Source organism: Neopsephotus bourkii, unplaced genomic scaffold (assembly GCF_033783945.1).
Source record: "Neopsephotus bourkii isolate Nb327-2 ecotype Australia unplaced genomic scaffold, CSIRO-AGI_Nbou_v1 NB_668, whole genome shotgun sequence".
Classification (NCBI taxonomy): domain Eukaryota; kingdom Metazoa; phylum Chordata; class Aves; order Psittaciformes; family Psittacidae; genus Neopsephotus; species Neopsephotus bourkii.
In genome coordinates, this window is record NW_026901167.1 from 629,033 (window position 1) to 640,786 (window position 11,754).

General features: G+C 51.7%; 1 protein-coding gene across 5 annotated transcripts in view; it reads left to right on the plus strand.

Annotated features, from left to right (window-relative positions):
- Positions 1-11,754, plus strand: part of ARHGEF6 (Rac/Cdc42 guanine nucleotide exchange factor 6) — a 37,612-nt gene extending 25,858 nt beyond the window's left edge. For 4 of the 5 annotated variants that reach the window (XM_061353187.1, XM_061353189.1, XM_061353190.1 and 1 more), the window contains 11 exons: positions 740-886; positions 1,728-1,814; positions 2,772-2,850; positions 3,575-3,708; positions 4,336-4,461; positions 7,058-7,078; positions 7,837-7,930; positions 8,907-8,996; positions 9,707-9,806; positions 10,568-10,622; positions 11,468-11,754. In XM_061353187.1, coding sequence (XP_061209171.1) covers positions 740-886; positions 1,728-1,814; positions 2,772-2,850; positions 3,575-3,708; positions 4,336-4,461; positions 7,058-7,078; positions 7,837-7,930; positions 8,907-8,996; positions 9,707-9,806; positions 10,568-10,622; positions 11,468-11,608 — 1,074 coding nt within the window. In that variant the 3' untranslated portion in view covers positions 11,609-11,754. The remainder of the gene's footprint in view (positions 1-739; positions 887-1,727; positions 1,815-2,771; positions 2,851-3,574; positions 3,709-4,335; positions 4,462-7,057; positions 7,079-7,836; positions 7,931-8,906; positions 8,997-9,706; positions 9,807-10,567; positions 10,623-11,467) is intronic. The other variant, XM_061353188.1, reaches the window with a different exon arrangement.

Genomic DNA, 11,754 nt, shown 5'->3' on the forward strand with positions numbered 1-11,754 from the left:
AAAGGAGGAAAATCTCTGCCAAGAACAGGGCTTTGGAAAAACCCAAGGATCTGGTGAAAACTGAGCCCGGGTTTGGCTTTGCAGCAGCTTTCCCTTGGCAGAGGGTCAGTTAAAGCAAGTTTTGCTTGGATTTGCAGGGCTGTCTGTTCCATCAGTGCTGTCCTCTGCTTGCCGAGAGCTGTTGAAGGACTGGCGGCTCCATGGAGCTATTCCAGTGCCCAGCTGCTGAGCATCGCTGCAGTCCTTTCAATCACAGCACCTTCCTTTTGTGCTGCTCTGCTGGAACACTGCGCCAGGGCCTGCTGCTGGGTGTGCAGATTCTGGTTACAAAACAGCCCCCCCCCAACTGATTCACAGGGGTTTTGCATTGCTGCAACTAAAACTCTCTTTGCTGCATGGGCAAAATGGGCAAAACCTCTGTGAGCAGCAGCAAAGACAGAGACTTGTCACCCTGTGGCTGTCTTGGCTTTGGAAACTGTGACTCTGTGCTCTCAGAAGGGGCACTAGCTTGGAAAGAAAAGCTTGCTTAGTGCAGGGTGCACATTTTCATGTGTTCATTGCTTCATAGATTACTAAATCTGTAACCAGCTCTGTGTAATAGAACCCAAGCAGGTTTTGCCTATCCCTTAACATGACCAGCCCTGAGCCCACGTGGTTGTGGGAGCATCCCGGCTTTGTTGGGATGGTTTGAGTTTGCTCCTGCCCTCTTGGCTAATGAAGCCCCCCCTGCCATTCCCAGACACAGTGCCAGGAGCTGAGGAAGAGGAAACAACTCGAGCTTCAGATCCTTTCCGAATCCATCCAGCGCTGGGAAGGAGAGGACATCAAAACGATGGGAAGCATCATCTACATGTCCCAGGTTATGGTGCAGTGCGGGGGAAGCGAGGTGAGTGCGGTGCTCCTCCTCCTGCCTAAAGGCATCGTGGCCAAATACCCCCTTGCTCACAGCATCAGGCAGCAGCTACTCTCACTCCATGCCAGCAAAGCACTGACAAGCAATGCTAATAAGTCATTTTAGCCAGAGAAGAGCTATGCAATGGGACTGTGCATGTCTTTGGAGCCAGGCACCCTGGTGACTTAGCTTCAGGTCTTTGCTGACACACTCCTCAAGCAGAAGTGTCTCAGTGTCATATAGTACATTCATTTCCCCCTTTCCCCCCTGTGACTGACTCTGAGAAATGAGAGTGACTTCGAAGTATGCATTACCATAACCATTTTGCACTTCCTGTGCACGCTGTGACGTCCCACTCCAGAGCTGACTGTGCTTTGGAAATAGCTGGAGGGATTCCTGTGCTGTGGTCCTGGAGCATCACACCCCAGACCTTCACCAGTGCTGTTAAAGCCATGCACACTGCATGTTTGCTGTGGGAAAGTGCCTGTTCTCACTGAATTCCTTGCTTGCTGTAGCAAATATTCCCCAGGAAGGGAAGAGCTGTAAAACAAAGCCCTATAGGGTCTGGTCCCAGAGTCTGGGTTGGGATGCGAGATGCTGAAGGACATAAGGTCTTAGGAGGCAGTTTGAAATGATGGAGAGGATTAGCAGGCAAAGATGTATGCAGGGAAAACCAGGACAGCAACGAGATGCTGTAAAGAAGAAAAGCCACAATAACGGGTATGGGGGGGATCTCTCCCAGGCTGTGATTCCAGCTGCAACAGGTCCAGTTTGCTGGAGGAAAACGCTTGGGAGGCATTGCAGCCTGGCCTAACCTACACTCATGTCCCTGCAGGAGAAAGAGGAGCGCTATTTCTTGTTGTTTTCAAACGTTCTGCTGATGCTGTCTGCAAGCCCACGGATGAGTGGGTTCATCTATCAGGTAGGCACGCTCAGTTTGAATTGGAAGCTGCAAGGCGTTGGGTGTGAGGGAGGAAATCAGATAGCTTCTGTCAAATTCAGCCCTCTCTGCTTCCTTAAACCTCGCTGGTGGCATGCAAGTGCTGGGAACTGCAACTGGTTTTACCTGGACACTGGGTGCCTTTGTCCTGCCAGGTGGTTGAACAGCCTTTGGTAGGTGAAGGCTGTGAAATTAGGAAGGAAAACCTTCAGAGCATGGTGGCCTACGGGCTGTCCTCAAGAAGGATGTGGATGCGAAGGTGTCCTGAAATAGTCCCCAGTGGGGACTATTGCTATAGCAAATATATGATTTTGGGGGGACTATTTCACTACTGGGGGCTATTTCACTACTATAAAGGCCACTGTAAAGAGCTCAACATTTCCTCTCCATGGGGCACCCCAAAACTCTTTCTTGAGTTTCACCATTTGAATGGCTGCAGTCAGGCTGTTGGGAGTTTGGGTTCCCTCCGGTTGCCTGAAACCATCAATAATACACTCCAGAAGAAGGATGCTCTTGCACTGATGTGTCCTTTGTCATACCCAAGAGAGATGGGAGAGGTTTGGGGAGGATTTGGCTGAGGGTTTTGGGTTTCATCCATGAGCAAGCAGTTCAACACGCAGAGCGAAGGCTTCCCCAAACCCAGGGCAAGTTGGTCCTTCTGACTTGGTGGTGGAAAGGGTTTGCCTCTAGTGAAGGGAAGGGGTGGAAGATGAGCTGGGGATGACTCAGTTGTCATGGGAGCCTCTTCCCAGGGTTTGACCTAGTTGTGCAGGGAAATGGAGATCCATCCATTAAAGGAGACTCTTCCTGCAGTCAGGAGCCTTTACAAATGAGTTTTTAATGGCGATTCCTAAAGAGAAAGGAATTGGCAGGAAAACAAGCAGAACAACCCCCGCTGGGAAGCCGATGCAGACACTGACTCCTCCTCAATTCCCTTAGGGAAGGCTGCCTTTGACGGGAATGACACTGACGAAGCTGGAAGATGCTGAAGGGAATGAGCACATGTTTGAAATCACAGGTCAGTGCCTCGGGCCTTGCTCCCAGTGCCAACAGCAGCTGCCACTGGAGGTACCAGTGGTCTCCTCCTCGCTCTAACCCCTGCACCCCGCTTTCTGTGCACTTTCACTGTGTGTTCCCTACATTCCTGAGCCCTACATTCCTCCTGGTTGAGGCAACCTCCTCCCAGCACCATCCAGCTCTGCCTCTGGGCTGCTTTTGGAGACCTTCAGTGCTCTGTGTGGGATAAATCACCTTCCCCGGTAGCACTGCTCTGGGTTGCGTGTGTGCCCTGTCTGCATCCAGCATCCATCCCATGTAGCTGTGAGCACCTCAGTTATTGCCAGGTTAACAGCTCTGGTTGTCAAGGAGCTTTCCTAATGTTCCTCCCAATTTTCCCCTTCAACTTGTTATTTGTAGCTATACGCAGTCAGTTCATGCTCAGTGCCTTGGCTGTTTGTGCTGCTGGCATTTGGTGTCAGGGTCCTGCTAACCATGGAAATGTTGCATTTGCTTGCCTTTAACATGCAGTAATGCCTCACACATTCCTTTCACCAGTTCCCTTTGGTTGTCTGTGCAGTTCCCACACTGGGTGCCTGGAGCAGGACACAGTCACATCTTTGCCTTGGCCTTTTGCAGACAGTAGACACTGCAGTCTGAGGAGCATCCTGTGGCTGTGCCGAGCTGAGCTCACCCTGTGTGTCTCTACTGTTAGCTAAAGACTGTTCTTTCACCCTCTGCCATAGGGCCCATGACGGAGCGGATCACTGTGTCCTGCAGCACCAGCCAGGACTTGCACGAATGGCTGGACCACTTGCAAAGGCTGACCAAGGGGACGTGCAACACCATCTCCAAAACACAGTCCTGGAATGCTCATTCGGTGAGTGTCTCATCTCCCCATCAGCTCCATGCCCAGCGTTCCCTTGTGCTGGGTAGGGAATCATAGAATAGTTAGGGTTGGAAAGGACCTTCAGATCATCAAGTTCCAACCGTCCTGCCATGGGCAGGGACACCTCACTCTAAACCATCTCACCCAAGGCCTCGTCCAACCTGGCCTTGAACACTGCCAGGGATGGAGCATTCACAACCTCCCTGGGCACCCATTCCAGTGCCTCAGCACCCTCACAGGAAAGAATTTCCTCCTTATATCCAATCTAAACTTCCCCTGTTTCAGTTTTAACCCATTACCCCTTGTCCTATCACTACAGTCCCTAATGAAGAGTCCCTCCCCAGCATCCCTATAGCCCCCCTTCAGATACTGGAAGCTGCTCTGAGGTCTCCACGCAGCCTCCTCTTCTCCAGGCTGAACAGCCCCAACTTTCTCAGCTGATCTTCATATGGGAATGCACCTTGATATGGAGGTACAGCTATAAAACCCATGCTACAGTTCTGTTTGTAACTGGGTCGTGCTTGTACCATTCTACATGTGTCCTGCCCACTGAATTCTTGTCTACCCCTGCACTGCTTGGTGGCTAACAGCCGTCCTCTGCTTCCCATCTCTTCCCAGGCATTCAGTTCAGCCGGACAGATCCGTGGGCCTCTGGAACCCCCCAAAATCCTCAAGCCCTGGAGCTTGAGCTGCCTCCGTCCTGCTCCTCCGCTCAGACCCTCGGCAGCGCTGAGTTACAAAGAGGTAACCACGCCGTGTGCCTGCAGAGCATCCCCACTGCTCGTGTCCAGGTTTCTCATCCCATAGCAGGGCACAGAAGCTCAGGTTGATGGGATGCTGAGAGCAATGGCTCTGCCAAGCTTTGCCCCAGCCCTGTGATGGGTGCTTGTCGCTGTGGCTGGCTTTGTGCTGCACGTGAAGCGTGAGCACGCGTGCTTGCGGGTCCCACAGTGTGTGTCCCATTGACTCCTTTGGCAGTGCCATGGTGGGTGGTGGAGCTGCATCCTCTCCTCCTCCTGCCTTAGTCTGAGCCATGGGTTCCCTGCTGGGATGTGCTTCAGCTCCAGCCTTGCTGGTGCTGCAGGATGGAGAAGCAATGCTGCACCAGGAGGAGGAGGAAAGCCTCTTGATGTTTTTCATGTCTCCCACCCTGTGTTTTGGTGGATGGAGCAGGGAGGGTTCCTGCAGCACTCCTTTGCCACCCACCTCAGTGTTTTACACACCCATACCCTGCATGGGAGGCAGCAGCCCCAAGGATCGCTTCCTCCACAGAAACCTCAAGCCTGGGAGGTAGGAGGCGGTGTGGGGAGCCCCAAAATATAACCCAGCCCTGCTTCTCACCCCCCTGCTGCAACTGCAGCGCTCTCCTTCCCTGCCTCACGGTAAACTTGTGGGATTACTCACCAGCAGCCTGGGTGACGTTCCCCTTCCTGAGCGAGCGCTCTGGTTCTGAGTCAGCCACTCTTCTTGGTACAGCAGCACCGGGAGCATCACTGCCCGGGCTCCCAGGGGGATGGGGGCTCAGCACTCAGGCATGGAGAGCCCAGAAGCTGAGGGGGCTGTGGGTTTGCTGCTCCACGGAGAGGTTTCAGGTAGCCTCATGGCACTGGGTTACTTTGATTTCTTAGAATGTGTCAAAGAGCTCATTTCGGTGTGGGAATTAAGTTGTTCAACCAGGCAGACTGGAAATGACCCTTGATCTTTGCATGGTCCAGATCCATAACGTAGGCTAAACTGTCACTTGCATGGTGAATTAAAATAGGCTAGAAAGACAAAGAAGAAGAGAAACTTTTCCTGTATGAAAGTGAAAGGCTGATACTCATTTCTAAGGCAGACCAAACCATCTCACCCTATTGAGTGATATCACTAACACCACGGTCCTTTGCAGTTTCTCAGTTGTCCCCTGATGCAGAGCAGGAGTTAAACTCTTAGTGTCACAGCCAGGCATGAAGTTTATGCCACACAGGGACAGGATGGGATGCTGCTTTGGGCTGGACGGTGGCGTGCAAGGTATCACAGGACCCATTGCGTGGTTTGCGTAGGAACAGGCTGTGCTGGCCATGTTGGTGGGAACCCAAAGGCCAATGGGTCCACCAGAGGCGGAGTGGGATCAGTCCATACTCTATAAGGAGAACACGAGCCTGTGATGGGAGATAAGCTTAATTGTTGTCGCAAGCTGATCTCCATCTTCCTCATCCCTCCCTCCGGGTGCTCCATCACTAATCACTCCTATCTCACTTCTCTGCTTTTGATTTAAAGTAGGGCACAAAATAAGCTCCGTGCTTCCTATAATGAAGGATAATGAAAATTGCAAAGGTTATTTGCGTGGAAGTGAGTGGGGGAGTTTGGATAAGATGTTCAGACATCCAGTGTGACTTCACCTGTAGTGTAGGACGGGCTGGCAGAGTCTTGTGCATTTCCTTGTACCTCGCTGTGCTCAGGAAACCCCAGACCCTGCTTGCGCACTGCACGGCACTCGTGTTGTTTCCATTGAAATTGGGTCGTTTTTCCTGTTCTGTTTCCAGTAACCATTTGCAATGACAGAGCAGGTGCTGTGGGTAAAGCCCTGTGTCAGGATTCAGGTTTGCAAAGGGAAAAACCCCAGGTTTACAGATGATTTCTTGTGCTCTCTTTTCTTTCTTTCTTTATCTGACGTGACTTGCTTTGCCCTAGATGAAGGGTTTGTAACGTCAGGACTCAGCTGGCCAGACCTGTAGGAGGGCCACGTGGCTCCCTGTGCTGAGCATCCCAGGGATGGGAGCCTCTGTGGGGTGTCCAGGAGCTCCCTGTCCTGCCAGCAGAGCAGGGAGATGCTGGTGCCTGATGCTGTCAATGGCAGGTTCCCTCTGAGGAGGTCCCCTTGGGGAAGATGCTGTCCTGGGAGCACCAGGGTGGGCAGAGCATCCCATCACCCTGGCTGGGTTGGGTTGGAGACCACATGGAGGACTGGTATTGAGCCCTGAGCTGCACCCCAGGGCTTGGATGGAGCCGGGCGAACAGGGTGGCTGCAGCATTCCTGGTACCAATGGGTCCTGCACTATAAGCACTGTTTGAGACAACCAGCACCTACAGAAACCTACTACTAACCAAGGAGGCATGTTCTCTATTTTTATGTGTTGAGAGTGTATTAATGCCCATTTACCATGCGTTTCACATGTAATGTTTTCAGTCCTGCATGCCACCGTGCTCCTTTGCATGTCGACAGAAAGCAGTACGGAGGGTGTGCCACATTAATCACTAACATTTAAATGTGTTTTAGAATTGTGGATTTAATGGACCCGGTCAATAAAACCATCAATTTCTCACACTCATCTTCTCTTTCTTTGCATATTCATTGTAGAGGATGTCTTATATCTTAAAGGTAAGGGTAGACACATCTCTCTTTGGCTTCTCGTGGCAAAGAATGCTTGTTCCTGCTCACGCTTCTCGTGCTTGCATGACCCTGGCTATATCAGTGAGTTATCATGCGAGTCAGTAGTGGTTGGCAAGTACATTTTGAGTTAACTCTCCAGAAGGATTTAGTATTATGGTATTAAGCTTCCTGGCAAGCCTCTCCTGCTCAAAATCCGTATTGCATGTAACCTACTAATACACTAATTCTCTCCAAATCAGCAAGACTCGTAACTCAGTGAAGGAGATAGATAAAAGCTTGTGTTTCTTACCTGTGGAGTGGCAGCAAACACTAACTTCATGTGTATGTGTTTGTTCTCTGTGTATGTGTGTGGGATTTATACTCTTAAATGAACCCATTTAGGAGCAATAGCATTTGCCAACTGTTTTATATGGGGAATCCAAGCAAGCCAAGGAAAGAAATGACATTGTAGGGTTCTCTAACAAAGACCACCGATGTGAGCAGGCTAAAAGTGCTCTGAATGTGTTTGAAATCTTTGGCTATGGGGCTTGTCCTGGTGCCATCCCCACTGCTGTTCCAGGCAGCAGTGGGCCCCAACCAGCACATGGAAAAGGCAGAAAGCATCATTGTCCCCAACTTTGTCACTGTCTGCTTTGTAGCTCTCTCAAGTGTCATGCATAACAAGGATATAGCTGCATTCAACCGTGCTGCTCTGCTGTTAGTGTGCCCCGCAATCTGGTTAAACACAAGGGTCTGTTTCTCTATAGGATTCCAGCAAAAGTCCCAAAACAATGAAGAAGTTTCTTCCAAAAAGGAAAACAGAGAGAAAACCATCCGATGAAGAGTTTGTTATCCGGAAAAGTGAGTGCTGTGATTTCCTTTTCTTCTTGGAGGCTTCTCTGTACTCAGTGGTCCCTGTGGGACCTTGGTACAATGGGATGCCCACACTGGGAGCAAGCCTGGGTGCTGCTGAGCATGGGAGGCTCCTGGAAGCCTCCGGCACATCCCCAGACATGCTGCCATCCTAGCACAAGGCCTTGGGTTGGGGGTGGTCTTGTTCTGGGTACGAAGCCAAGGAAGGACTTCCAAGTACATAAAAGCTGCTGTGAAACTGTGCGTCAGCAGGCACCAAAATATGTCTTGAGAGCTGGGACAAACCCTTACCATGCCAGTGGGTCCTGGAACTGTCTCCATGGGAACACAAAAAGGCTCTTTCCCTGCAGGGGTGTCCGCTGGCAAAGAGGGTTGTCCTGGCAGCTGTCACCCAGTTCCAACCCCTGCCACGGGCAGGGACCCCTTCCACTGGAGCAGCTTGCTCCAAGCCCCTGTGTCCAACCTGGCCTTGAGCACTGCCAGGGATGGGGCAGCCACAGCTTCTCTGGGCACCCTGTGCCAGCGCCTCAGCACCCTCACAGGGAAGAGCTTCTGCCTAAGAGCTCAGCTCAGTCTCCCCTCGGGCAGGTTCAAGCCATTCCCCTTGCCCTGTCCCTACAGGCCCTTGTCCCAAGCCCCTCTCCAGGTTTCCTGCAGCCCCTTTAGGCACTGGAGCTGCTCTAAGGTCTCCCCTTCAGGAGCCTTCTCTTCTCCAGGCTGCCCCAGCCCAGCTCTCTCAGCCTGGCTCCAGAGCAGAGCTGCTCCAGCCCTCGCAGCAGCTCCATGGCCTCCTCTGCACTCTCTCCAGCAGGATCTCAAGGGGGAATAGGACAAAGTCCCAGGGGCAGTGTCAGTCAGGGAAGCAGCACCTGCTTCTCTTAAGGGACTTAGGAGCAAAGGCTGGGGGAGATGAACACAGAGAACACGACCTTGTGTGATAGCTGCTGTCTGCAATGTCTGACAGGTACCGCTGCGCTGGAAGAAGATGCTCAGATCCTGAAGGTGATCGAGGCATACTGTACCGGGGCAGGTTTCCAGCAAGCCCTCAGCTCAGGTGGGCACACAACCGCATTATTTAGCTCTCACTCTGCCCACAGCACTGACAACCCCTCTGGGAAAAAACAGAGGGTTGCATCATACAGCACTGAGACTCATGCTTGGAAACTGTGTGGTATTCAAGATAAGGGAGCTTTATCTGCCTAGTGGTTTAGTTGCCATTGTTTTTCTTCTAAACACAGAGAATGAAGGAGGTAGGAGGGCAGATGAGACACAGCTATTTCACCAGCACTAAGGAATTAAGCAAACCTAATCAGGGCCTGTGGCTGTCGGTACTGACAACCTGATGGTAATCTCAGGTTGCATAGAGCTTTGGAAAGGAAGCATGAGTATTATCTCTCAATCAGCTGCATGTTGATGTTGCTTCATAAGAACCTAACAGCTTCAGCTCTGGAAGTAAAACTGTTTTACCATTGCTGGTGAGATGGCAAATGAAATCACTGTAATGTGGAAAAGAGGGGCCATGGTTCTGAGAGCTCTTGACCCTTCTTGAATGATCTCATTTATAAGTCATGATGCAGCTTTAGATGCAGTGAGCACTCCCCCACTGCTGTTTTAGCTCCAGGTTGGTGGTACCCATCAGCCTGTATTTAACCATGGCAGGTAGCTGGAGGCTGCTGCAGCTCCAGCATGCAGAGGGGCAGGGAGAAGGAGGGTGTCAGGGACACATCCCCCTTTTCCATCCCGATGATTAACTCTCATACACAGGCTCCCGTAAAGACTCCATCCCCCAAGTCCTTCTTCCTGAGGAAGAGAAAATCATCATAGAGGAAACACGAAGCAACGGCCAGACTGTCACGGAGGAAAAGTAAGTGCTGCTGTTCCCTGCTTCCCCATCCCTTGTTGCTTTTTGGGAAGACTTGGAACACCCAGGCCCTCTCCTTTGGCCTCTGCTGTTATCACCGATGGCTGCTGTAGCTGCTGGGTTGTCCCTGTTTAGGAGCAGAGCCGCCTTCCAACTGCTCTGATGTGGCTGCAGCCCTTTGGGAGTCTGGGTTTCGAGAGCCAGTTGGTTGAATCCCAGAGCTGATCCGGATGCAGGACTCTTTTACCTCCTGCCATGGTGGGGTGCTGCTGCCCCTCGGTTGCTGCCTGGCACCCCATCTTCGAGTGCTCTCCTATGTAGCTTCAGCAGCTGGGTGACTGCGCTGATCCCCTCCTTTCCTCACCCGGACAATGCATTCCTTTCATGCTTGGTTCTTTGCAGCGTAACCTCAAGGGCTCAAGGCTGTTTTACAAAGGATACTCAGGCATTTCCAGTTCTAAAATCATGGTTGTCTATTGCAGTAGCATGAACAAGGAAGCCAAAGCCACAGACCTTTGCTGATAGCTTCCAGAGAGCAGAACAAGGTGTTCTTCTTGAGGTTTGAGAAGAGAGCCTTGAATCTTGGACCAGTGGCCTATAAATGAGCTGTGTTTTCAGAGTGCCCTCATAGGCAGCAGCAGTAGCAGCAGCTTGATGCTTGCAAAGCAGAAGCACCATCCCCATCAGCACCTCGCTCACAAAACCTCCCATGCATGCTGCTGGTTCGCTGCGCTCCAGCTCTTTCCTTGCATTTCTCTTTGCAGGAGCCTTGTTGACACGGTTTATGCACTGAAAGATGAAGTCAAAGAACTGAAGCAGGTAATTGAAGGGTATTGTTCATGCTGGGAGCTGAGCAAAAGCCAGCCAGGTTATACTGGGTTGTTGCCTTGGACTGGTTGGTGCCCAGGAAGAGTCTTGCCCACTGCTGGTCTGATGCTGCAGCTCCCTCAATCGGGTCAGCATGCAATTGCTTGAGGCAGTAGGAGGGCAGGAGGAGTTGGTCCTTGTGGTAACATGAAACTTTCCCCCTACTCTAAAAGCTCCTTCAACTTGACCGGAGTAATGGGTTCAAACTAAAACAGGGGAGGTTCAGGTTGGAGATAAGGCAGAAGCTCTTCCCTGTGAGGGTGCTGAGGCACTGGCACAGGGTGCTCAGAGAAGCTGTGGTTGCCCCATCCCTGGCAGTGCTCAAGGCCAGGTTGGACACAGGGGCTTGGAGCAAGCTGCTCCAGTGGAAGGGGTCCCTGCCCGTGGCAGGGGTTGGGACTGGATGAGCTTTGAGGTCCCTTCCAGCACAAACCAGTCTGAGGTTCTATGACTGTTTTCTAGGGGTCTGGTGGGTACCAGCTCTTGCAGACTGAGAGGAAATACATCCTCCTCCCTCCAGCCCCAAGCCTGGAGGTGGGAGAGAGCACCCCAGAGGAGCAGAGTCCTCCCACCTAGGCTAAAATTAGGTTTCCAGGAGGATGCTTCTGCCTGCTCAAAGTCATTCTGTGCAGGTCCATAGGGTAGTAAGGGACTGCTTGAGTGGATCAGACCACAAGGAACCCGTGTTGTTCACCCTCAACACGTGACACATCCCTGATGCTTCATCACCTTGGAGGCACCAGGCAGTGCACGTCGGCATCGACTGCATCTTCTTTCCTTTATTTCTCACCTCGCAGGAGAACAAGAGGATGAAACAGTGTTTGGAGGAAGAGCTGAAATCCAGGAAGGACTTGGAGAAGCTGGTGAGGAGGCTGCTGAAGCAGACGGATGAGTGTGGAAGGGAGGACACGGGGCGCAAGTCGTCCCTGATCGCCTGAGCAAGGGGAGAAGCTGCTGGCAGTGGTGTGTGACCTCAGGTGTTCTTTGGGAAGCGGAACTGGATCCTTTGCCTCTTCTTGCTCCTGATTTTGTTGGTTTGGGGAATTTTGTTACCAAAAAAAGAGAGTCCTAGAGAAAAAAATAA